This window comes from Aphelocoma coerulescens, chromosome 9 (genome assembly GCF_041296385.1).
Source record: "Aphelocoma coerulescens isolate FSJ_1873_10779 chromosome 9, UR_Acoe_1.0, whole genome shotgun sequence".
Taxonomy (NCBI): domain Eukaryota; kingdom Metazoa; phylum Chordata; class Aves; order Passeriformes; family Corvidae; genus Aphelocoma; species Aphelocoma coerulescens.
The window spans coordinates 21,014,775-21,042,017 of record NC_091023.1 but is presented as its reverse complement, the minus strand read 5'-3'; the positions used below and the strand labels follow the sequence as shown (position 1 = coordinate 21,042,017).

The following is a 27,243-nucleotide window of genomic DNA, read 5'->3' as shown; positions in this document are numbered from 1 at the left end:
TTCCACCTGTCTTTACTACATCACTTCTGATTCCCTACCTCTTCCCTTCCTGCCACCTATATCCCATCAAATTCTGATCTGAATGCCAGGTTTTAACCCCTGCTGTTAGAATTGGATTTTCAAAAGGCTTTGAAGCTAATGTAATAATTAAGATATCAGATGTCTCCATTGTTGAATGTTGCTGACTTTGTGGTTCCCCAGTCCCCCTAAGCCAATCTGGATGCTGCCATGGAGTGAGCAGGATTCGGTTCAATCTGACTGAAAAGTAATCATTTGGGTTTGCTGTTGGTTTTGCTCTAGGCTTTGTTTTGTTTTCAGCTCTCAGATCTGATTTGCCATAAGAGCTTTAGTGCCTGTGGAAAGATGACAGTGAAAAGTGCATGTGGAGCATGGCACAGGGGTTATTCCAGCGACAGCATAATTTCTGTTAGGCTTTGAAATCTGAACTGAAAGGGTGTTAAAATTGGCCTGAGGAGGATTAGTTCTTTGCATGCACTATGGCAAGTTGATTCCTAGATCTGCTTAAAATGCATGCCTTAAATTTAAATCGTCCTTTCCTCATCTGTTGTTGATGTTATTCCAATAGAACTGTAGAAGCATCGTGGCTAAACATGCCATGTAATGACAAATTGCTGTTTTTACCAAAAAAAACCCAACAACTGGGGTGCTTTGTGGATGGAGTGTGATTTATTTTGAACTTTGAATGAGAACATGAGATACAGATTACAAAGGCTTTTATGGAATTCATTATTGCATCTGGACTTCAAGAACTCACTGTAGAAGTTCTGATTGGAATTTATAAAACTTGATTAAGAGTTGATGTGTGAGGGCTGTGTGCGTAATTTTAAATTCTGGTGCTAACATCTGAGCCCCAAAACTGTGATTTAGAAATAAATCTATTGCTTGTAATGGCAACATGCATGGGAAAAATCAAAAACTAATCAAAACTTTATTTAGCTTTTATTGGTAAGATTTACATATCTGTTATGGTTTGTATAAATCTGTTGTGGGGTTTGTAGATAGGCTTTCAGATGAGTAAATCCATTTGGACGATATTTGCTGAAAACCTAAGGGATATGCATTACTTGGCATTTCGGGAAGTATATGCTTCAGTGAAATTCCTAAAAACGCTTTCCCATTTTAGTGGTGACAGTCTTTATGGTGAGTTACTGAAAACTGAGCTCTATGAAAGCAGATTTGCATCTCCCAGTTTTATTAGGGAACCACTGTTTTTATTTACCACTGATAAACTGGTTTCATAATGCAGCTTTAGTGTTGCTTAGTATCTCAAGGAAAATTAGTTCCCGTTCTGTATATTTTAGAAAGCTCCTTTTCAGAGTTAAATATAACACAAATCTGGTCAAGCTTGACTTTCAGCATGGTTTGCTGTTTAGTTTCTCAGACTCCAGCGTTTTTGTTGTGTGCTTTTCATTTTTTGCAAACTGGGTCACTTGCCACAAGTTGCAGTTAAATAATCACAGTTTATCTAATTGGGGAAATTACATTAATAAATGAAAGACAAATTAATATCTGTTTTTTTAACAGAAAGCTGTGTGTTCAAGGGTGCATGGTTTTGGTTTGAATGGCAGTGTCAGATGATAATTTTCTACAGCCAGGTTATCAGATACAAAGAAGATACAGCCATTTAAAGATTTTTGCTTTCCCGTTCTGGATAGCCAAGACAAGGACTGTCAGCAGAAGGACAAAGCTGGTGGAAGAGCTGGAACACAGGACCTGTGAAGAGCAGCTGAGGACTTTGGGGTTGTCTTGTTGGGACAAAAGGAGGCTGAAGGGCAACCTCCAGTGACAGGACCTGTAGAAATGGTGCTGAGCTGTGCCAGGGGAGGTTTAGACTCGATATTACAAAGCATTTCTTTACCAAGAGGGTGGTCAGACACTGGAACAGGCTTCCTAGAGAGGTGCTCGCTCCCCCAAGCCTGTCAGTGTGCAAAAGGCCATCTGTACAATGCCCTTAACAACACTCTCCAACCTGGTCAGCCCTGAGTTGGCCAGGCAGTCACACAGAATGATCCTTGTAGGTCCTTTCCAACTGAAATAGTCAATTCCATTCGATTCTCTGTGGATGCCTTCTCCTAGGCTTTTTCTTTAACACTATTCACAAGCCTGGAAAGGTTTGACAATGAGTTTTACACCAGATTTGTGAAGTCTCATGATTTTATAATCTGGTTACCCAGCACACAGAACATGTTTTTAATAATTGACTCTAGAAATTCGCTTGTTCCAAACATCAGCACTAAGCAGCTTATATGAAGCAAGAGGGCTGAAGTCTTAGTGAGAAACACATTTTGTATCTCTACTTCATCACTAGCTTTTATTTAAAATGACAGCAAAGTGAAATGCAGTTAGTTTGCTGTGTCAGAGGTCACATTGCAAGAGGTGAAAGCACAGTACACACTGCTGAAAAGTTCCTGGGAATTTCTGCATTCTTCTTCAGTTGATTCCTGGGAACTTCCTTCTGGAAGAAAGAGCCATGATCCTACAGTAGTGCTTCAATCTCAATCAATACTTTTTTTATGCTTTTTAGCATAAAAGATAATAATTCATACAGTCTCCAGTATTAACAGTTGCCATTCCTAACAGCTATATTGTAATAAAAAAGGCAACATAATAATGAATAAGAGATTGTAAAATTATATGAGCACGTTAAGACAGGTGTGTCTGTTGGAATCAAAGATCTGGTATGAGGAGCTGATTAGCAACTATTGCAAATACAGTAAGAATAGAGCTGCATGAAAGAACCTGAAAAACAGGAGTGTACCTGTACTGCATCACTGGAAAGGAAGGAGTAAATTTGAATTTAAATGAACACAGCCTGGAGAAGATCTTGAGTTAAATCACGAGAATTTTGGAATTAATTTTCACATAGCCACAGAATGCTTTGAGTATCTGGTCTCCCTGGCCAATTCAAATTTGAATACTATTTATCTTTTGTGAAAGTGTGATCCTGGAAAAAGAACTTCTCAGCTAGGAAAAGAGCACATAATGAGAAATACATGGTGAAATCATTGACTGAACCCCTCTCTACAGCACAGTTTGATTTTGGGGTAATTGGAGGGTGAGGTCAGGCCTTTACATAAATATCATCTTTTCTTAAAGTGATGAAGAAAATGGGCCCACAGAAACATTCTGTCTCAACTGACATAAGTGATATTCTTCTGAACGTGGAGTTCCAGCCAGTGCACTTGTTTTGATTGACATATCTAAGGGTAATTTCAAGCTTTTTTCTTCCTTTTTTCTTGAGATACACTGAACAAACTTGCAGCTGACAGGGTCTCATATGAGATCCTAATGAGGCAAAGAGAATGAAACATTTCTTTTTATGCTGAAGTGCCAAAACTGTAACGACATTGTATCATGGTTTCCAAAAAATATAAAGATTAAGAAAGCTTGCTTGTAACTCAGTAGTTATTTTGCATAATGTGGTGGACTGAATGCTGAATGTTGAGGAAATGAGTTAATCAAACTTTTCTGGTTTTTTCTGTTCTCTTTTTTTACCTTTTTCCACACGACCCTGGGAATCTTTCATTTGCGTTCCCTTTCTCTTACAGGAAGAAAATCTCTGTCCACAGTAGAATCTCACAGGACATGGGAGAACCAATTATTTGGCAATATGGAACAATTTCTAATTGTTTTCTAAGTAACAATTATTTTTTTTCCAGATAAAGTATGCTATAGATATTTTTTCAAGTGCATATCTAAACCAGCCTGTCTCAAAGTCTCTGTGTTCCAAATGCTTCATTTATATCACTTCATTTTAAAATTAGCATTATCCTAAATCAGTAAGTTATTTGCTGTTCCAAACAGCACTACTATATCAATGAAACCCACATAAAAATAGCCAAATGTGAAAAAAACTTAGTAGTCAAAATACAAAGTAGATTTTGCTAAAGTAGCAAATTTTAAAAATAAATAAAATTAGGAATTTCACTTACTTCAAAGCTGGAAGAATTTTTGTGATCCAATTTAAAAAAACCCCATCAATTATTGAAAATTTCTTTTCAAAATTTCCCATGTTGCCTTGTTATAGTAAACTGGCAGTGCAATGCTGACAGGATTGTTCTTTACCCCACTAAGAATATTGCTGTAGTTCTTTGAAAGGCTCCACTTCCAGTCATTTTCTGTTGAAAATTGGATCACTCCTGCTTATGTCGAGAGACTTGAAAGGATGAAACCCCGTACAGAAATATTGCAACATTCTTCTCTACTGTGTCAGAAGTAAACAAACTCACAAAACACAGTCCCAGTAGCAAAGAAGAGAGCAAGAGTGTGACAGCTGAAAGATTATGTTGGGATTGGATATTGGGAGGAAATTCTTGGTAGTGGGGGTGGGGAGGCCCTGGCACAGGTTGCCCAGAGAAGCTGTGGCTGCCCCATCCCTGGAAGTGTCCAAGGCCAGGTTGGATGGGGCTTGGAGCAACCTGGGATAGTGGAAGGTGTCCCTGCCCATGGCAGGGGGTGTTAGAGATGAACTCTATAACACATTTAGTTACAGTCTACCTTAGAAGCCTCATTTCTTTCCAAATTACAGTATCCAGTTAACAGATGAAATTATATATATTATAATTTTTCATGGGATAAGTCCATTTCAAATCTTGTTTCTTGCTATCTGGCACATTTTTTAATTAATCTGTATTTGCTGGAGAAGGACCAGGATACTCTAGAGCCATTTGTTTTTCTTAGTTAAACAGAAGCAAACAAAAATAAATCTTAAGATACTTGGGTATGGCCAATGTCTGAATCCACAGCAATTGCTTTTCTCTCATCATGCTGTTAGAGTTATTAAATCATCAGTCTCTTATTGCCTGGGTGTCACAAAAGAAATTCAGCTTGTTTTTTTTTTTTTAAAGCAAAACTCTGGAACATGTAATTTTTCTCCTCTTGGTGCCTTCTGCTGGGCTCTAGAGCCACCATTTTTCCAGGCCACAGTGCAGAAGGATGAAGGACTTGTTAAAGGTGCTTGGCTGAGGCTCTTCAGCCCCCATAAATGTACTGCTGGCAGAGATGTGTCCTGTGACTTGGGAGGCCTTGACTTTGGTCTTACTCAGCACTCAGGTCCTGACAAGAGAGATTATCTTCTTGCTTGCCTAAGAAAACAGGTTCTTACACTGGCAGGAGCACCCAAATTCTGACAAGCTTTGGACAGTTGTGTTGCAATTACGTAACAGAAAACAGCGGCTACATGGGCACATTTTTAAAAACTGAGCTCTAGTTCCAAAATAAAGAGATATAAATCTGTGTCCCATTTAATATCCTATGCATTCAACCTGCCCAGAAACAGGTGATACGTTGTTGTTAATGATCTACTTTTCATCTCCCATTTCTATGCACAGTAAATTGCTGGTAGGTTTCCCTGGTGGACTTTTAAGAACAGAAACCAATACTTGCAAATTCATACAAAGTTTTTAAAATAGCAAGCCTTTAGAAAATATTACAGTGCATGAAGTTGTTGCCCAATATATTCAAAATTGGATCAGAAACCAAAGCAAGGAAGTGAGAGTCTTGGTGAGGAACACAAAAAAAGGAAACATGTGGGTTTGATCAGTATGTTCAATTTTTTATTTTTTTTTCCCCTGCTTATAGTTCTTCTATGTGCTTTTATTCTGTTCTAGCATTTGGAGGGGAGAAAAAGAAGCAGAAATGATAACAAGAATTTCATATTCTTTCACTAAACTGGGATCTCAGTTGTCTTGCTTCTGCAGAGACGTTTTATCCAGTAGCCTAGTTCTGGGTTAGGGATAATTTTGCTACACAGTAAGAAACTATTAAATAAATCTAGTGGGCATGCAGCTGGGTAGGTTTTGGTTTTTTGCTCTTTTTTAGATGTCGTCAAGAAACTTTTTTTAAAGGCCTGTAGTTTCTTTCTTCATATTCTGTCATTTTCACTGTGTCACTGTGGGAAGCAGGATGATTCTGTTTACTGCTTGTGCTTTTCTTTGCCTCAGTTACTATTAAGACATATCTAAATTAAAGGTAATTATGAGCATATATGAAATAAAAAACTTGCATCAAATCAGTGGAGAATGAATACATGCTTAGTGTATCACTCAGAAGAGCTGTGACGTATGCTGCTGAAATACATTTCATTTAATTAAAAACCTTCCATTTTTGTACATTTCAGCTCGAATTGCTTCACTGATCTAGATCATAGGAGTAGAGCTGGTCTTGTGGGAATACTGTAGGAACAACAAAAACTACCTCTTTGCCTTAAAATGCACCCTTTACTTCTCATGCCATTCTAGTATCTCATTTAAGCTATTTATATTCTCATGCCTTTTATTGTATTTAAGAAAAGGGGATTTTAGTGAAACACCTTAGAGCTTTAGAGCTTTTATAAGGAAAGGATGTAATTGACCAAATTAACACTGTCACAGTCCTCACTGCTATGCAGCATTAGTCTACAAACCTTGGCAGTGATCACTGCTGGATACACATCCTTAACATACCAGGAAAGGCAATTCACTATTACACATGAATTAGACTGAAATCTCTGTACTTTTTACTGGAGACTGAGAGTCCAAATTCATGTTTAAGGAATCTACACAGCACTTCAGATATTCCAATATGGTTGTACTGCCTGTCTTTTTAATTTGCTTACCTACAGCATCTCATACTGGCTATAAATGTTCTGGCACACCTCAAAACGTCTCCACTGACACTCCAGGAGTTGGGCTCCTTGGTTGTCCCTAAGGCTGTCTTGTAAGCAGAACTCTCAGGAAGCTGCTAATGAGCATTTTCCATATTCTTATTCCTTATATTTCTTCCTACTTTCATATTGTCAAGTGTAATCAGTTAAAGGTGTGTAAATTGCTTTCAAACAGATGATTGAAATTTGTAATACCTTGAATAATCACGTTTCTCTTCAGTACATTACTTGCAAGTTATGTTCCAGACCGTCAGATAGTCTCACCTTAATTTTTAAACAGCAGCTTCAAAGGGACATAACACATAGAGAACCCTCCTCCAGAACAGCCCTTCTGTGAAAGATGGTTTTAATTTAATTTCCCTGTAAACATCTTAAGGTGTAAATTTAATTTCTCTGTAAACAGTTAAAGGTGTAAGCTTACCTTTTCTTTCTTTGTTGTTGGTGGTGGTGGTGGTGGTGGTGGTGTTATTTTTTTTGTTTTTTTTGTTTGGGGTATGTTTGTCCACAGTCTTTCTCAGGCGCTCCGTGCATTTCTGTTGGAGGATGTTGGCAGGGTATTAGCCTGAGGAGAACTCAAGCTTAGAGCTCAGCTTCTTCTCCATCAGAACACAGGTCTTGTGTGTCACTCATAGGAGAAATATGGAAGCAGTCATAAAAAACTGGAAAGTAAACAGAAATACAGTCATTTGATTTACAGGTTGACACTTGTCATTTTCACCAGGAGGCGAAGAAAACGGTGAATTTCCAAAGGTTGTAAGAGTTGAAGACAGTACTTCTTTTAAAATTTCTATTCTCAGCATGGACAGTTCCCTAAATTTTCGTAGAAACTCTACAAAACATGTCCTTGTTATTAAGCTAACTATTTCTACCAACTTTTGAGTTTTATTTGAAGATGTGAAGCAATACCACCTTTTTGGAGAGAAACTAACCAGTGTTTAGTACTTACACAAGGAAGTTTTTTTTCTAACCTCACTTTGATTCCTTGTTAATTCACTGAAATCTTTCTTAATTAGAAGAAGAAAATATATAAAGTGACCATTCATTCTCCTCACTCTTTGCATGAGCATTTCAGAACTACCTGAACTTAAATTAAGCACCTCACTAGCAAAGTTCTACAAACTTCTAATTATTGGATGTATGATTTTCCTGTATTTTCTGAAAAACAGAGCAAAGCATTGGGGGTATATATACCGTTGTAAAATCCTGCAGTCTCTTCTGATCCATAACTGTGTTTCTTGGACTGTTTTTACCATACTTTCCATAGTTGTAGTGGACTTTCAAGCTTCCATTCTTGTATGACTAAGCAGGTAAAAAAATTGTTGAAGTGTGACTTTGAGAATGAGCAACTAATAACTTTAAATGTACTGCCTGTTCCAGTAATTTTAGTTTTCAAAGTGTCTCAAAAGGCAGCAAAACTAGAAATCTGACTTTTAGAGTCCATGTAGGCAATACCTGAGATGATCTTGAGGCATGTGGTTTTAATAAGAAGATTTTTAATGGTTAGAAGGAAGCTCTTTCTCACTTTCAGTTTGGTTGGTTTAGTCCACTGAGTTGTGTTGCTTTTCTTGCTCGGCTTAGTGGTTTTAATTCAAAGAAAGTAATGAGAAGAAAAAAGCAAAACATATCCTTTACACTGCTAAACAGCCACAGTAATATGTTTAGAAAATGTATTGAGCTGCCTAATCCAAAGCTCATGGAAACTGAAAGCAGGTTGATAGCAGTGGGATGTAATTAAGCTTTGCTGACTTTTTTGTTTTTAACCCTTGTGAGTTAAATAAGATCACTTTTCCTGGGAAGCAGATAGTGAGGGAAGGGATGACAGTATCAGGGCTGAGATAAGAGCCAGGGTTGGCTGGTGTCCACTCACGTCTTTGAGACAGTAGGTGCTTTTGAAAGGTTATTTCAAAGCTCAGGATCCATTTCCAGAGGGACTGGTGGCACCAGCAGGTAAGCAGTGTGGGATCTTGCTGACTCTATCCCTTTTAGTTACCACCTTTATTTAGTACTTGCCATCTAACGTGCAGTCAGGAAACACATTTTCCAGTTAACATCTCCAGCAATACAAGAGGATTCTTTTTAGTGGACTAAAAACCAAAATTAATTCTAGACTTTTCTGGGTTTTATTTCAAGCCAAGTTTCAGTCACACTGAGCAGTAAGACACAAGAGACAAGATTGTGTTAAGAGTTCTGCTGACCTTCACTGTTAAAATAATGCCTGTACGTAGTGCAGATGACTACACATAGGTTTTTTTATTTGCATTAGTCTAGACAGACTTTGTGACATGCTGCTGACTTTCTTTCTTCTCAAATATGATTTCAGAATGAAAATAAAACACCATGGATGAGATACTGTGAACCATTATGATAACTCATGCTAATTAAAGTTAGATTTCAGGATTTATGAATTATCTCTGCTCATTACATTAAACTGAAGAACTTTGAGGTCATTTAGTCCATTCGTGCTGGTACAATATACTTACTTCCTTTCTTCCTAGGTTGTATTTAACTACAAAGAGAAATGTCTTGTGCTGCTTTATTTGATGAACTGTTCCACAATCCAGAATGACTTCTCACAAAGTTTTTTCCTTCTCTTGTTCAATAGAAATAGTTTTCCCTTGATTACATCACTTTTAGTTGTTTCTTTTAATTTTTACTTGGAAACTTGAATTTCCTGTAACTACTGTGTTCTTGATTTCTTTGGTAAAAGAATCCTTTATTTTGAGATCAAAGAATTCTGATATACATTAGCACTTTAATTATAAGCTGCAGAATGATAGCTGAATGAATAGGGTGAAGGCTTTTTTAGGCTAGCAGGGCTGGCAATTAGAAAGGCTTTTTCATGGCTTGCAGCGTAGCCTTTTTTTTTTTGTTAAATATGGCTATTATTGTAAATGAAGATTAATAATCACTAATAGCTACTGGGCTCTTTTAATGTAATATTCTGCACAAATAAAGCCCTCATCTTAGATGGTGCTGGTGCCCCCCTTCATCTCCTCTTTTGCAAATGTCAGTTGTTATTTAAGCAGAGTAAGCAGAAAAGGCAATTAACTCTCTGTCTTCAGTCAAGTTTAACCTCTGTCTCAGGGACGTGGGGGTTTTGTGCAAAGAATTGCTGGAGGACTGGGGGTAAAATAAATAGTAATAAATCAGCATAGTATAATGGTCTAATATTGTGTCTAGAGTCTGCTGTTCTCAGAATGGAAAATTTAAACATTTGGGAATGGACAGACACAATGATGCCTCCAGACTCCCTTGGGACAACCCTGTTGACTGTGACCCTCAGCAGGACCCAACTAGCAGCCCTTAAAAACTGCAATACTTAGTGCCATTTCCAGTTTTCCTGTTTCAAATATCTTGAGAGGTCAGTATTGATAAAGTGAAATGGAGTTTAAATGGTTAAGAAACTTGGAGTTTGTTACTTGTTACCTACTCATTTTTGCCTAATGAGTGAATTCTAAAATCTATCATTTTCTAAAATTTGTCCGCAAGTGAAAACTATTTTTTTTTCTTTAAACCCAGTGTCAAATACACATTCTGATCAATTCCTCACTCCAAAAATTCCCCAACTACTGATTATTGGATGAGGCTTGGATGAAAATATTGTTCATTAGGGTTCAGAAGCTGTTACAGCATTATCCTATACCCAAAAGATAGTTCCCTGGGGGCTTTTTAGTTTTTCTGAAAAATACAAGTGAAAAACTAAGATGTGTTTTGTTTTTTTTGATTTAGACATTGTACAATAACTTCTAGAAATTTCACTCTGATATCAAAATTCTTTTGAAGATGATTTTCATTGAGTTTAAAGCTATTCAGAGTACATCAAATGCCCATACCCATTTCCTTTCTACTGGCTGGGGGAGGGGGAATTCTCAGAGTCCAGAAAGTCTTAATGTATTTTTAAGTATGAAAATTAATTTTATCTGTAATTGCATCTGTCTTCAATTTTAACATATGGAGGAGTTTTGAGATGAGTTTTTCTCTGATAGTGAACTGAAGCACACTTGCACGTGTGCATGCCTGTTTCACTTCGGGTGCAGTCAGCTCTGCCCCAAATTTATTTGTTCACTGTGGGTCAGTGCCATATTCCACAGCACTTTTTCAGTTTGGGGGACAATTTATTTGGAATTTTACATAATGTGGGTCAGTTTTGCTGAGGGCACTCTGATTATAGTATGCTGAAGGACGTTTTAGGATTCTGATACATTTTCATTCTATAGGATTTTTTTAATTCCATCCTTTTCTCCCTGCCCTTGTGATCAAAACATTTCTCTACACTGTAATCGTCGCTTGTCTTGACATATTTGCCTTGCAAGTCTTTTTTCCTCCTGTAATCCATCTTTAGTGTTGTGTCAAAATGATGTTCCTCAGCTGTCCTTTTAATCTTGCCTTCTCCTCTTTCAGACATTGCCCAGGCTCCTGTTGATGTTGTGCAGCAAATTCCAACTTGTTTTTTTTTTCTAAATAGTTCACCTTTTTCAGACTCCATCCCTTCCACTCTCTAGGCTCTTCAGCTACTTCGCTTTCATCTTACCTTCCACTGCAGTGATGAGACCTTCACCCTTGTTGTCCTTATATTTGGAATAGCAAGTAGTAACATCTCCTGCAGTATTGTAAGATTATATTCTTTTAAAATGTGCTTCTCTGTGTAATATTTGCTGTTTCCATCAGATCATGCTGCCTTTGTCCTTTTAATATAAAGATACAGTGGAATGAAATGGCCATCATAATTTAATGATTTTAGTAACAGGTGTATGATTACAGACCCAGATGTGCTAATAAATCTCAATTTTACCTTCAGATACTTTGAGCTTTACTGCTAGGGTTCCTTATGAATTTCAAGGGCCATTCTATGATCTGAGTTTTCTTCCTCTGTTTTATATAAATATTCTGTAATGGTAAAGATTATTTATTAGGTCTTTATTCACTGTTTTCCAGGGACAGGTTAGAAAGATGAGGGAGTTTCTTTTTCAGGTAAAATGGCAGCCTCAGGAACATGCCAGCTAATTATAAAATACTTCAGTAGGTTCATCAAATTGACCTGGGATTTCCTAAGACTGAAAGAGTTTGTCAGACTTGGCATTTCCCCCAAGCCTGAGGGTAGGTTGCTCAGACCCAAACACATTCATCTTTAATTAATGGTTTCTTTTTAAAATAAAACAACTAACCTTACCCCACCTTTATTTGTGAAGTTGTACTGTTTAATTACAGATCTTTTGAGGTTTAAATATCAAATTATTATTGTAAGTCAACTGATTACTTCTTAATTTAGTTCCATTGAAGATTGAATGTTCTGATATGAAAAACAGTGTGAAAAAATTCACAGAAATTCCTCCTTTGAATTCTGATACTAGTAAGAAGTCTAAATACTTTTCTGGCTCAGTAAATACTATGCAAGTAAATCCAAGAGCAGAATCTAATCCTAATTGAAGTAATTGCCTAAGAAGGAAATGGAGCCTCTTGGTGGATATTGCAGCATATATTGCTGTCTGGGGGTAGCCCCAGTGAATTCTCCCCCGTGGTAGAATGTGCCTTTTAATGTTGATGGGTCTTTTCTATGAGCTCTGTACTACAGTGTGATGTATTTTCAGCTTCCCTTGGATCCTCAGCACTGTGGTTCACTGGTGTCTCTCCCTCAGGGCCAGGCTGTCGTGTTTAATGAACTGTCAGTGCTCCAATCCTGACTGATTAGAGTGACCTAAGCGGAAAAATTCGTTGTACCTTTGCATCAAGAGGTGGCAAGAGAGAAAAGAGCAATATTTTCTCTGTATAACCATTAAATATCTCAGCTTTTCTGAGTTTGAGAGGATAGGGAGACTTTAATATGTAATATCATTAATCTTTCCATAATACTTTTTCTGTTGAGTATGTTGAATGGACTGTCCAAGTTTGACAAGTTCCTCAAGGAACTATTTCCTCAACACATCATGGATGATTTTCTACAGGTGTTTCAACTCCTAAATTCAGTTTCTTTCTTTCATTGTCCCTGGTTCTCCCTAAATTCTGTCTAAGGACTGCCTGCTGCCTAGCATATATTCTTTGTTACTTAGAAGACGTAATTGCAAAGAAAATTTGGGCTAAACAGAGTATGGTTTGAGGCTTCTCTAGTAGCATTTCCTCATCCTCATCTCACAATCTCCGTAGTCAGGTCTGACTCATTTTGAAGGTCATGCAATGCAAAATTTAAGGATGGTGGTATATTAATGCATCTCAGTGTCCTGATACCATGATCATTAATGTTGAAAAGGTGTATAAATGAAATGGAGATAGATGAGAAAAAATAGAAAAAAAAAAAAATATATTGTTACAATAATGGAAGAAAAATAATAATGAACATCAAGGAGAATGACTGTTCGGTGCTGAAGCAGATTATGTGCATTATTTTAATGAAGAGTGCTTAATAGTACATATGGTTTCCCTTGAATAATAATTGCGTGCTGATGAAGTATGATTAGAGACTTTTTTTTGGAGTTCAATTAAATCAAATCCATTTCTGTAAAAGGAGAGTGATTAAAAAGATGATATCTAAAACTGAAGGCTATGGTTGAAGCTTCCTATGGCAGATTTCTTTATTATTGCACTCCTCTGATGACTATTATCTAGTTTTTAACAATGCCACAAGTTTCACACTGAGTCCTGTAGATTCAGCAGAAGAAGTGGCTTTACAGTTCAAATAGAAACTTGGGAAGTGCTCCCATGTCCTTGAATGTGTGATCCAGGGATTGTTTTTTCCAACCTGGGAAAACTCTTGGTTCATGCATGTATCTTGAAGCACGTGAGGAGATATTTTGATTAATTAAGGCTGTAAGGCAACATACTGTTTTCTGGGCTGATCTGTTTCTGTAGAGTGCTTGTGAACCTGGGTGATTAAATGCAGACTTGCACTGCTGCCTTTTTTTATCTGTAAGTCATTACTGTCTGCCTTGGAAGGCTCCGAGACCGGCAGGGCCCAGCCAACTGTCTGGCAACTGTTAACAAAATTATCAATTATCTTGTTGAGTCCCATCATCTTGTGCTTTGATTATCCTGTGAGTAAGGAGGGCTGGTTGTGCTAACATCCTGATTGGTGCCCTAAACACACACAAAAGGCAGGGAAGGAGAATGATATCCATTAACTGGGAGCAAACACAGGGAAGGCCATCAGTAGTGTGGAAGATCGTGGTGTCCTGGCTCTTAATCACAGCCTGGCTTGTGTTTTCGTAACACTCCTCAGGAATCTGCACTGATGCCTCTTCTCTGTTATTCTGAGAGGACTTTTACTTTCTTTACTTCAAAATTCCACTTATAACAAGAAAAAAATACATTTTTTTTCCGCTTAAGTGTGTGCACTGATAGCTAGCTGCATGTTTTACGCTGCAATGTCCATATTACACACGCAAATAAGAAAAGCAAGCTATGTAGTTTTGGTTTAAGGTAGTTAACATCTGCCCAAGATTCAGTTTCTGTACACGATCACTGTCATTAGAGATCTTTCACTCTGATCTATGGAGATAAATTTTGCTTCATATTTCATTATATATTTCTCTTTGTACCAGAACAATAGCTAAATCTGATTCCTCAGGGCTGTCTGTAGCCATCTCCAGGCAGCTAACACTGCTTTTATAGAAAGGACCCAGCACTGCTTCCCTCTCTGTTCCTAAAGAGGGTCAGAGAAGGAAAGAATCTAAGAAGTCATTTCCTGTGCAGTGGTGGTATCTGGGTTTATGGGAATGCTGTGTGCAAATCATTCTGCTTTAAAGCAGACTTTTCAGTATCTGTCACCCTTAAGTCCACAGCTAGTAACCAGAGCAACCTGGCGTTAAAGTTGGAGCTAAAAAAGAATTAACACTAGAGCAAATCTTTAAAATTCTCTATAAGAAATCCAGCATGAGGGTTTGTAAAGGTGTAAAGATTTGTATTGTCATGGTGTGGCCTCCTCACCCAGAGGTCAAGAAGTGCAGAAGACCATTCTATTACATCCTTTTGCATGCTCATAACCACACACTCTCTGGAAAAGTCTGACTAACTCCTTTTTTTTTTTTTTTTTTTATCAAAGGTTTTGATCTAGTGGCCCTTCTAGGAGTTAATTCAACACTATCTTTGCACGTAGATACCACTAGAATTTGACATATATTAATATGAAATGCATGATTAGAAAATCATCTCGAGATTATTGCTGCTTACAGTTATGTGCTCCACAGCTGACTTCATGGCTTACTGTGTTAGCAGTGACCCTGGGTGTTCTGTGCAGACAGTGGCTCTGCCTCAGTTCCAGGTGAACTGGATTGAGCACAGGTTCATGTACACAGTGCCAAGCCTAACTCAATAAAGCCATTATAATGGAAGTGAGTTAATCACCCCTCTTCTCTGCCCCTGCGGTAACAAGAGCATGGGAACTGCCAAAAATGGGCCATGCTCTGACTGTGTGAGGAGCAGCATGATGTGGATAGAAGGTAAGAGTGGAAAGAAACTCTGGATAATATCAAGTAGTTATAACCCAGGGCTTGGGGAAGCATTGCTCACTATAAATTAATGCAATTTAAAATACTTTTTTAATAGAGTCATATAAAATCTGGAGTTGGAAGGGACTTAGAAGGATCATCGAAGCCCAGCTCCTGGCCCTGCACAGGAAAACCCCATAAATCACACCATGATATTAGAGAATTCACATAAATGCATTTAGATACACAAAAAAGTATATATCCCCATATACTTACACATATAATCTGAAAAGTAGTAATTTCTATGTGTACACAAAAAGCAAAGCAGAGATAAGTAGGAGTTTCTTTTTTGTGCAAGAAACTGAAAATAGTGGGATGAATGATCACTGCCAGCTGTGAATGAAATCTATCCAAAATATACTTTCACTGCTCTAAGTGCTGTATATTACTAAATTGGCCAACAAATTAGTTTTAAGCAAATTAATCACTTAAGAGGATACTTTTGACCTTAATTTTTCAGTGCCTCAGAACCTTATCATGAATCATGTAGAAAACGTAGTGTGTGATCATGGAAACTGAGATCTGTATTCCAGAGTGAGCCCAAGCCACCATAATTCTGGATTACCTTAATATGTAATTTTGGGGATGCCTAGTGCTGTGTGCCACACTAATGCAAACAGTTAAGTGCTGTTTGCTGTGCATAGGATACCTGAAAAGAAGGAAAATCCGTATTTTATTCACGATTGCTTTTATTTCCTAATCAGTATTTTCTGTGCTAAACGTAAATAAAACAATATTAAATTACAGGGGGGAGGGGGAGTTTTGAAATAAAGTATTTAATATTTGCAAGACCTCACATTTTCCTTGGTCAGAAATAGGTATTTCTTATGAATTACTGTGTTCTGGTTCACCTACTGTAGCACAGACTTGCCATACTCCTTTCTCAGAGAGCCCTCTACTGTCCTAAAATACAGCATGTTCCATTGAGTGTCTAATACCCCAAAATATCATTTGATCTGTGATGTGAGTACACACCCTGGTGCCAAGGTAGATTTCAGTAAGGAAAAAAAATAAAAAAACAAACAAAAAACAAACACATATGGTACTACTGAATATTTAAGAAATTTGAATTGTTGTAGTTTGACAGCTTTAATGCAAAATGAACATGTTTATGGCCAGATTTCTATTTCTTTGCCTAATCATGGAAATGTGGTTTTCAGAAAGATAGATGCTCAAAGAACTGGTTGTTCTCTCATGCTTCTGCCTCTGATTTTTCTTGTGTGAATCAGTTAACTTTTTTGGAGGGTGATGAATATAAAAAAAAAACCTGCTGTGTAGACTGATTGTACAGGAAATTTTTCCACAGTAAATTGAGATCCCACTATTAAAAATGCTCATTAATTTATCATGAGTCTCACGACTGCTGCCATTCATCTGGTAACACTAGGTGCTGAAATTTTTTATTGCAGGGAATCACAGATTTCATTTAAATAGACTCAATTTCTCATGTTTAATTAAAACAGTCCGATAACAGTAAGGAAGTTGGGTGGATAGGGGGAACCAGAAGAAGGCATATGCATGAAATTTGTCTGTATTGATAAAAACATTTCTTTAATTTTGGAGGGTGGAGAAGGTGGGGAAGGCTGATTATGTTAACACTTGAGATTGCTAATATTGTGCTTCTGAGAGGGGACCTTAATGTATGCAGGTATTCATTCCTTATTTACACGGGTGTGGAGGCTGAAGCTGTTGTTTATAATTGGTTTAATGTCAGAAGATCTCAGCAGGTCACTCTGCTCATCAGTATGTGTGGGAAGAGAGACCCTTGATGCAAAAGATGAACACCTGAGATTAGACAGTGCAACAGCCAGTCATGAAAGTTGAACCTTTCCACTCACCTTTACAAGGAAAAAGAGGAAAAAAAGTGTTGTTTTCAACACACTGTTATTGATCCCCCTAAACAGCACAGAGTCTTGCCATGCTCTTTCCTCATCCGTGAACCCCAGGGTAATGTGTGAAGGGAGAGGTGCCAGGTGTGAGGGCAAACGTGACTTGAAAAAAGCAGTGCTGATATCAAAGGAAGTTGAGGCTCAGAGCTGCTCACTCCCTGGGATTGTTTGGGTCTGTAGTAGGCAGTCTTAGGGGCAGAGGGATGTTGAGTCTGTAACGGGGAATTTACACAGGTCTGCTGCACTACCATATTGCATTGCCACTGCTCTCACATGGTTTGTCATGGTTTTGGCAGATTACCTGCCATGAGTGTGCTAATTTCCTCTGGAAGTGCACAGATGTCAGTAAAGTGTTGTTAACATGCATACAATAAAATTTTTTGAAGTATTTTGCAGAGGTATAGGGCTTGAAATGCAAAGAAGTTGCTGCTGCACAACTCAGGTTTCAAGTAGCTGAGCCTAATTCTTTCCAGCAGGTAAAACTGGAGTATGGCACTGCTGAAGACAGTGTTCACAGAAGGATAAACATGGCAGTTTACCTGATTTTTTAAGTTCTGTTGTTTGTAACTTGGCATATGAAGAGCTCTGAGATGTCTGTTTAGATTTTAACACTCCTAATGTAACTGAAAATGTCCTAAAGGCTCAGCACTTCCACCCACTGAGGTTTGCATAGTGCAGGCTGGGTACAGCACAGTTTCAAATTCACTAAACAAAAAACACCCAAGAAGCCCAAGACTGGCGTGTAAACTTCTGTGTTAAAGAACCTGCCTGCACACTGCATGCTGATGTTTATTTTAGCAGATTGATCTCTCTCACGCATAATATTTTCCTATCTTCACTAAATACTTTTTCATTTTATTCACCTTGCAAGTTTCTGCTGCTATGACAGAATGGAGGGTGGGTTGCTGTGCCTGCCTTGTCAGTGAAACCAGACAGCACTTCAGGCATGTCCCTGCAAGGCAGGCTCAGTAACAGCATGCCCCCAAAGCAAAATGGAATCTGTCTGAAGGGAGACTGTGTGGAGCCTTTCACATTTATCTTTAAGCCTGGGCTTAAAGTATTCATATTAAAAAAAAAAAAAATTGTATGCCAGTAGACATGCTCTGTGTTGCTAGTAGGCAGCTTGGATTTTTGAGAAGCAAGTTGTCTTGAAAACTGAGTTTAACTCCCTGAGAAAACAGCTGTGACATACAAACAAACCCCAGCCGAACCTTTGAGGAGTCCCCCTGAACTCCACTTCCTTTCATTTCCTTTTTTGCATTGTAAAACAGATAAAAAGATAAAATATATTTATAATTTATGTAGAAGAACATATTGTGAGTGTTTAATCCAGGGGCTTTTTTTGTCACAGTCCTTTAGGAAGTGTTCTGGATCCACCTGATGTTCCTGAAAACTGGCTTTTATAGTCAAATTAGGCTTGTAAATTGAGTAGAATTCAAGAATACATAGTTCCTGAATGAATAGTTTGTAAAACTTTGGAAGAGAGAAGAATCTACAACTTCATTTGGAAGTGTCATGTGATACTGAATCATCTTTAACACCAGCATTTTTGAAAGTTTGTGGTGTTTTCTTTAATCTTTTGGGGTCTGCACAATGTCAGAGAGGTAAAGGCAGGGACAGCAGTTATTTCCTTCCTACAAAGATGTTTATGCTTTAAGGTAAAAAAACTTGAAAGAATCTTACTTTGATATAAACCTGTTTTAAATATTCAGCTTTGTTTTGCAATATGCATAGAATCACAGACTGGTTTGAGTTGGAAGGGACCTTAAAGCTCGTTTTTGAGCTTTGCCATGGGCAGGAACACCTTCCACTATCCCAGGTTGCTCCAAGCCCGATCCAACCCAGCCTTGGACACTTCCAGGGATGGGGCAGCCACAGCTTCTCTGGGCAACCTGTGCCAGGGCCTCCCTCACCCTCATAGAGGAGAAATACAGTATAACTCTACAATTACTTTTCAGTTTTATATTAATACTTATTTTTAAAGTAATTGGAAGTTCAGCAAATACATTTTCACTTACTGAAGAGTACCTTTCCCACAGCCAAGTGCATTGGAAGTGTTATTCATTATTTTTTCTTTTTGAAATAAGAAAATCATTATGGAATGAATTAGCATTCAAACTCTTAAGATCTTTTCTTAGACTTGCTAATTGTGTAAATGTTACATCAATTATTGTGTGTATTGTATGTGTATTGTGTATAAATGCTGTTTGAGAAGTTGTCATTAGTGTTTTAACCACTTCATTGTGGGAATAGAATCAATCACGCTACTTTAGCTTTTCACTTCATGAGGAAATTGTTTTCTTTACTCTTTGCTAAATTATTCTTTCATTTAATAATTCAGTAGTCAGTCTGATCCATTTTTCACCTGGGAAAAGGGGGTAGAAGCTTGTCTTTATTTTCCATGTATATTCAGCGTTGCACTCAGGGGAATGGTACGTCCAAAAATAAGACTATAAATAAGAAATCAGTAGCCTTTTCTGTCTTGGTGCTTTATGTGGGTTTGATATATGCTTCTGCAGCATTATTACTTACTCTGTTCAAATCAATGCTCTGAGGTTTCCTTTACATGATTGATTTCTTCCAGATTAGCCCACGAAGTACGTGATTTGATAAACACCGCTGCTACCTGTTTGCTAACACACAGATGTCTGCAGTGTTAGACAGAGACTCCATAAAATTTCCAAAAGTGCTTCAGTCAGTCATAAGATTTGGATGGTATCACTTTATTTAAATAGGAAAACCAAAACAGATTTGGTTTTCTATAGTTGAAAGCAAACTAAAATTGCTTGGAAGAAATAGAAATAAGGCAAGAACTTATAAAAATGAAGCCATATCCTGCAGGAGATAATGATAAAAAGGAAAGATGCTTACGAGGGTATTGTCCTCTTTAACTGCCACATTTCTGCTTCAGAAAAGAAGCATTTTTTCCTTGCTTTTGTGTTCTTAAACATTGTGATAACGTATTGTAAAGTATCAGCAATAATGTATAACTGTTGCTGTCCCTCCCTAAAATACCTATGAATGTGTATTTGTATTGCCATTTAGTGAAAGTTCTTGCAGAAATGGGGTGTCAAGGAAGAATTTAAGTGTTTTGTGTGATATATTGCTATCCTGGGGTTCAGTGGGTTTGGGATCCATGTAGAATACCTGCTTTTTTATTAGGATGTTGTTCCATTGCCACAGTTGCTTATCTGGAGCAACTCACAGGGTGCTTATGTTCTGGGCAGTGTATATTCAAAGAGTTCCATGCAGGACATGGAAGGATTTTGTGTGGCATTTGAACATTTAGAACCAGATTTTTTACAGTTGCTTATGGCTGGATTATATGGACCTGGTTTGGGTGCAGTCTTGTACAAGTTTTAGTTTGCCCTAACAGTTTTTGTATTTCCATAATACCTCTCTGGTATCTCTAACACCAATGTTTTTAATGCTTTCCAGACACTTTTTGAGTATAATCACTGATGGAAAATGTAATGGTTTTTGAGCACTTACAGCCTGAAGAATTGGGAAGTTTGGGAAAATTTCTTCATGAAAAGTTACTGTGTTATACCTTAACACAGATGTCCAGACACAGTATTTTTCATCTCTAAGTTGTCTTTTTAGTTCTTTGTTGTTCCTGATACTGGCCTGAAATAACATTATTCTTCACTATATTTTCTCTCTGTATATATGGTAGGGTTTTTTTTTCTTCATGCCTTTGTGATATTGTTTCCTCTAGAGGTAAATCTCAATAGCTTCAGAGCCCATCTGTGCTCAGATGTGGGCTGCAGTCTGATATACAGCATGTTCCCTCAGTCTCTGTACCCAAACCACTCTGTGGCCAGGTCATTTCTTCAGTGCTTTCTGAGAAATGTCGTGAGGTTCTATTAATCTTTCTCCAGGAAACTTGTATTTCTGATATTACCCTGCCTTCATCCACTTTCCTGGGAGATGGTTTTCCTTTTCAATTGCTGTACTATTGTTTTTAATATTACTAAGGCTTGTTGTCTTTTCCTGCTGCTTTCTATTGGAAAATTAAAATGCTACTTTTGGCACAGAAACGATCATATTGCTTTTGAAGGGCAGATATTATTCTTGCTCCCCCAACACCATGGGAAGAGTTGTACAATACGATTCTATTCAGTCCACATTTTTATCAACATGGTCACCATCACCTGCAGCCATCATTCCATTTTAGAGCACAGCCTTACAGGTATTTTTTCCCTTTTTGCAATATCAAGATACGAAGAAGATGAATGAAAGTTTCTTGCATGTTTTTGTCAGTGTGTTTTTATAGCTCCTATGAACAGTGATGGACTTGGCAGCCTGGAGACTGAAATCCTCTGTTTAATCACAGCTAGGTATAGTTCAGCAGAAAGATGTATTTCTATACAGCCCCTGTAGCATGTCTAAGCCTCGAGCTGGAGAACTGACCTTCTGTAAGCAGAAAAAAGCTCTCAGGCCACTCAGCCCCTGCCTTATCTGTGAACTGTTCAAAAAGAAGCATTCACGCCATTGAGTTTTTGTGACAGGTGCTGATGTCTAGTCTGGAGTGGACTGAGAGTTCTCTTTGGGGAATTTCTTTCCCTGAGTTGCTGAGAGAAAGCAGTGTTCTGTCCAGTCTGGAAGTTGTACATCTGCGTGCATCAAGTTGTCACATAACACTTCAAAAGGCAGTGGGTTTTCAGGCCAGCTTGCATTTAGCCCTAGGCTTGATCTTCTGATCATTAATGTCTGTGATTCTTTATTTTAGTTGTGAAAACTCTCAAAATCCAATAGCTAAGACCAGAGAACTGAGTTAAACTCTAAACTTCATTCCCATGTTTAGAGTATTGAGATATTTTATTTGAAAACAAAGCAAAAAAGTCCTTCAGAGACTCTCTGCAGCATCCTAGGTCCTGAGGAGACACACTGCACAGAATTCTTGTGTGTGGTCATAAATTGTGTTCTCTGAACATTTTGTGATGTTGTACAGAAGGGCAATGGCCCTGTCCTATTCCTTTCCATAAATATGTGCTTATGGGGTTTGAATCACATTTCCCTGAAAATCCAATGTAGTGAAAACATGTGCTATTCCAAAAGAAGTGCTGGCTGTTAAATCTGCTGGAAATAATTTGACTGGGTTTTGGGTCTTTTTGTATTTTTCAGCTAACAGGACAAGTGACTTTGCAAATTGCCACTGATCCAGTTTTGCCGTTTAATGCCCTCGACATCGCGTTAGAAGTTCAGAACAGTCTGAAAGGTAATTTTCTTTAGAGGAATATCATTCTCCATTTATACAGGGGGGGAAAAAAAGGATCACCTAATCCCTGATACATATTTTCAATACTGTAATAATAGCCACTGATTTTACTAGTTAAATAGGGTCATTATATAATGCTGAATAAAATGCAGGTTTTGTTGCTAAATAAAGCCGTAAAGCTTTTATATTTCTTCTGATGTTACTTTGTCAGTTAATCAATACAGATTACCTGTAGTGTCCTAGGACCTTTGAAAATTATTTGTTTATAGGTTTATGAAACTCTCAAGTTGATCTGTTAAATAGAGAAGTTCTATAAAGTCACAGCCGAACTTCACATATCCTTGAGCAGATTGTGAGATCGTATCACAAGTGTAAAGACTTTTTGCAATCTTGAGGTGTTTCCCCTGCATTTCATTCACTCCCTACACTATAAAGCACCACTTTTCTGTAACACATACTCGTAGAAGTATGATACCTTTTCTTTAATCTTTGCCATCCATCATTGTGAAGATGTAGGAGTCAGTAGGCAAGTATTGGTCTGGAATCAGTGAGCATCTAAAAAGACAAGTAATTTTAGCTCTGTTGTGCCACATAAACATTGGTTTAGTTCAGCCTAAACACAGCAGGGGATGATCATCAAATGAAAAGTGTGGCTCAGCTGGTATTCCTTCAGCTGAACATGAGATATCTTCCATTGTTCTTCCTTTTTTCTTTATTTTGAGTAACGGGAAACGTTGATTTAAACTGACTTTTTTCCTCTAACTTCAGTTAGATCATTTATCTCCACCACTTCAGGGGAGAGAAAATTATTTCCTAGGCTGTAGGGCCAGCAGGATAAATTTTCTCGCAGCTGTTCACTTTGGAGTTTTGTTTAATGATTTTTCTCATGGCTTTCATGTCTCGTCTGTCTCTGACTTGTAGAAAAGAACAGTTTATTTTCGATTTGGAAAACATTAAGACAATGGTCCTTTTTCAGTTACTTAAATGAGAAGTTGTGCTTTTTTACATGGCTCATGGGTTTATTCATTCTTCAAAAGATTTTATGTTGTCCAAACTTTCCAGTTCAAAGTTGGAATGTACTTAGTAAGCTGTTTCCTTCTCCAGCTCAATGCAAGCTGTAAATGTAGAAAAGGTGAAGGTAAGTCTGCATTGACATGTAAAGTATTTGTTCTTTAGGCTTAATTTTGTGCCTCTGGGATCTGGTTCAGCCAATTTCTTGAACACAGATTTTATTGCCTGTTGTACTTTCTCACATGCTTGGAAGTTAAATTTTATGTAAATATTTGAGTCACTGTTTTGCAATCTCCTGGATACTTTTTAATACTGTGTTTATTTATGTTTCTAAAGGATTTAACTCTGTAATGTGGTGGGTGTCTGTACTATTAACTCTGCTAAATTCCATGGGATACTGCTCAGCACTTTACAGACCGTTTCTTACATTCAGGATAGTCTGCATGGCAATTTATGTCATCCCCAACATGTTCTTATGGCTCATGGCCTGTTCCTCAGAAAGATGGGGAGGAGGCTGATAAGTGACATGTGTTCTCTCCCCTTGCACACACCAGAACTCCTGGAAATGAGCCACTGCTTTTGGGTTTATATGAAAGGAGGGTTTGGGGCTGGAGAGATTTCTTTTTGTGCATCTGCTGATGCTCTGATGTCTAACAGGAAACCTTGTGGTCATAACTGATAGGAGATGCAGGTTCCAAGACTGAAATCCAGATCCCCAGGGCTAGTCAGGCTGTTGCCTGTCTATCCACAGATGTGATATTTTAGACAAATTTATAAATAGGTGACTGCTTAGAATATTCTCATTAGCTACACCTTGCAGTTGTGTGGTATTCTGCCTTCCATACATTTAAAATCAAGACCCATTGCAACTTGAAACATACATTAATATCTTTCTAGGCCTTGTATCCTATGAAAATCCAATTAGCCTTGTGAGGTGGGGTGCAGACAAGATGTCAAATCTGGTGTGTGAATGATACAAAAGGTGCTTTTAAGCACTCCTGCGGAAGTGCTTTTTATGTATACACAAGTAAAAATGTACAATCATTTGTATAGAAGTATTTTGTATGTATACAAGCGTTTTTATCCAGAACATATTTGTATTTTCTGCTGAAAGCTCTTAACACTATGCTCCTTGTAGCCTGTCTTTAGAATCTGGTGTCTGTCACAGCAAGTTTCAGGGGTTGATGATGGAGATTCTCAGGTGTCTCATTAGGATTAAAAGCGTTTCTGTACCTTTGCATCTGACTGTCTCAGCAATAAAAAGTTCAGCCACCCAGTTTACAAAAATAAAGTCAGCCAGGTTGATGGTGTCCCTTGCCTGGGTGCTGTTGGAGCTGATGTCAGTTTATTATTGCCAGGCACTTGGACTCATGCAAACCTTTCAAAATTGGAGTCTGTGCCCCAGCCCTGCATTGTGGCTGTGCAGCACCAGGCAGGCAGGGTGAGATTCCCCACTTGTGGCTGTCAGCACAGGCTGCTGGAGCAAATTGTAGCCATCTCTGATAGGCACTGGCTGAGAGGGGGAGGCTTATGAAGACAAATTAAAGGTGGATGAGGTTTTCTGGTTTTCCAGAAGTGCAAGAGCTGTTATTTAAAGCTCTTTGACTGACGCAGTGTCAGCTGTGTGTGGCTTCCTATGAGTTAGGCCCTTTCTTCTCCCCAGAATGGATGTTTTACAGATGTTACAGCAGCTGAAGTACTTGGGGTGATAGTAGTAGGCAGCACTAGCAGAAGTTTAAAATAATCTGTTTTATGATAGTCATTTCCAGAACAGTCTGTGTGACTTTCCACAGCCCTGTCTCTACCCATATATTTCAAAACATCAGACTAAACTCTGTCCTTAGAAAAATCAATACAGAAACATGCCTCTCACATTTAATTGATAGCTGCGTGCTCATTGCCTACAGCTATCTCCTGCTCTTCAGCTCGGCATCATTTTACATGCTTGACTGTATTTCCCTGATCATTTTGGGTGCTTTTCAGAGTTACTCTCTCCACCTGTCTGTAGTGTTCAGAAAGTTTCCCTCTTTATTGTTCCCACCTGTTATTCTTGACTGCAACAGAGGTGAAAAATGCAACAAATCTGTATAGATGACAGAAATATCTCCTTTGACATGAGACACTGGCATCTTGTCTTCAGAATCCATTCAAGGTTATTATATATTAGTACCTTTCTTCAGCCTTTAAAAAAACAATCATGGAAAAATGCACTTTCCATGAACAAACATTTGGTGCTGAACGGCAAGGATGAGCATCTATTCAGTATCAGTAGGCCATAAGTTTCAGCAGCTCTGTACAAAGTAATTTATAACTCCACAGAATGATAGAATAGTTTGGATTGAAAGGGACCTTTAAATGTCATCTTCTCCAACCCCCCTGCAATGAACAGGGACACCTTCCAGTAGATCAAGATGCTCAGAGTCTCATCGAACCTGGCACTAAATGTTTCCAGGATGGGGCATTCACCACCTCCCTGGGCAACCTGGTGTTCCACCATCCTCATTGTAAAAAATTTCTTCCTTACACCTAGTATAAGTCTAATCTTTTAGTTTAAAACCCTTACCCCTTGTCCTATTTTGATAGTTTGTCCCAAATTTTCTCAAAGTTCATGCCCTTAAAGTATTGAAAGAGCACAATAAAGTCTTCTGGAGCCTGCTCTTCTCCAGGCTCCTGTATTGACATGCAGATAGTAAAATGTCACAACATTCCCCTTTTACATAACTTCTTTGAAAAAATACTTGGAGTAATATGAGATTAGTTTATTTGGGCTATAGCAGTCATGGTAGCAAAATTGAAGCTGATGGCAACATACTCCTTGCACTAAGGATATCTGTGGATTTGTCTTTCTGCCCCTTTAGGGTGCTTCCTACAAAGCTTTCCCATTCAGATTTTCTACTGCCAGGTCTGTTCATCCTATTTTGCAGAGCATGAAAAATTTTCCTAGTGAATACAACAGGACATCATGGCTGATTCTGAATTTGCAAGCTAATCAAAATCTAAGCAATTTCCCTTGTCTCTTACATGCAAGCACATGTTCACATGTATGGTGAGCAAGCATCATGGTGCCTTAAAATGTTGACTTGTCTGTGCTCCCTTTCCTATAAGTACTTGTAGGCAAGTACTTTCTTAACAGAGGGCACAAACACAATTTAAAAATGTTAACTCTCTAGCTGTGCTTTTCATAAGGGCAATCAGTTACACAGGGAAGGCTATTGTATTCATTGTCTGTAAAAATAAATATCTATTTGGTGTAACTTGTTTCTGAATAGGATCCAGTTACATTTAGCAAGTGCAATGAAATTCAACAGTGTACTTCCCTGATCAAGAGTGCACATGCTCTTGAGTCACTTTCTTGTATTTGCAATTTTATTTTTACAGCAACTAAACAACTAGCTTAGATGATTCATCATGATTCGTACTGGAGACAAAAGGACAAAGAATACAAAATATTATAATGTGGCATTTTTTTTCTCTTAAGCAAAGTAACACTTGTGCTTGATTTTCTCTGTAGAAGCATAACAAGGTGTTTAAAACATCATTAGTTAATGTGGGGTTTTATTGAAGAATCATTTGCCCTTCCGTTCCCATCTTCTTAGCCTGAGAAATGCAGAAATCAGTTTCCCTTGGTGGTGCAGCTCAGTGTGTTGTGATGCCTGTTCTGTCCTTAGCTGGCTGAGGTAACACTGGCCAACTTGCAGGTTTTGTACTGAAGTACTGAAAAAGGGCCTGGGTGTGTGTTTTCTAACAGGTGGTTTAGAGTGTAAAACAAACACAGGGTTGGTTTAGGGGCTGTGGAGAACAAGTGAGAGCATTTACAGGATTTTTATGTTTAAAAGGATGGTATGGTTGGCTTCATTTCCAAATACAGAAAGATGGATTTTCTCTTTATCTCACCTTCCCTATTGAAAAGGCAAAGCTGACATTTTAAATTGTTTATATAAGATTCAGAATAAAAATTATAAAAGTTTTATGTTACTTGGA

General features: G+C 38.0%; 1 protein-coding gene across 16 annotated transcripts in view; it reads left to right on the top strand.

Annotated features, from left to right (window-relative positions):
- Window positions 1-27,243, top strand: part of NAALADL2 (N-acetylated alpha-linked acidic dipeptidase like 2) — a 432,075-nt gene that overhangs the window by 387,595 nt on the left and 17,237 nt on the right. For all 16 annotated transcript variants that reach the window (XM_069025088.1, XM_069025089.1, XM_069025076.1 and 13 more), the window contains one exon: window positions 22,158-22,251. In XM_069025088.1, the coding sequence (XP_068881189.1) occupies window positions 22,158-22,251 (94 nt within the window). The remainder of the gene's footprint in view (window positions 1-22,157; window positions 22,252-27,243) is intronic.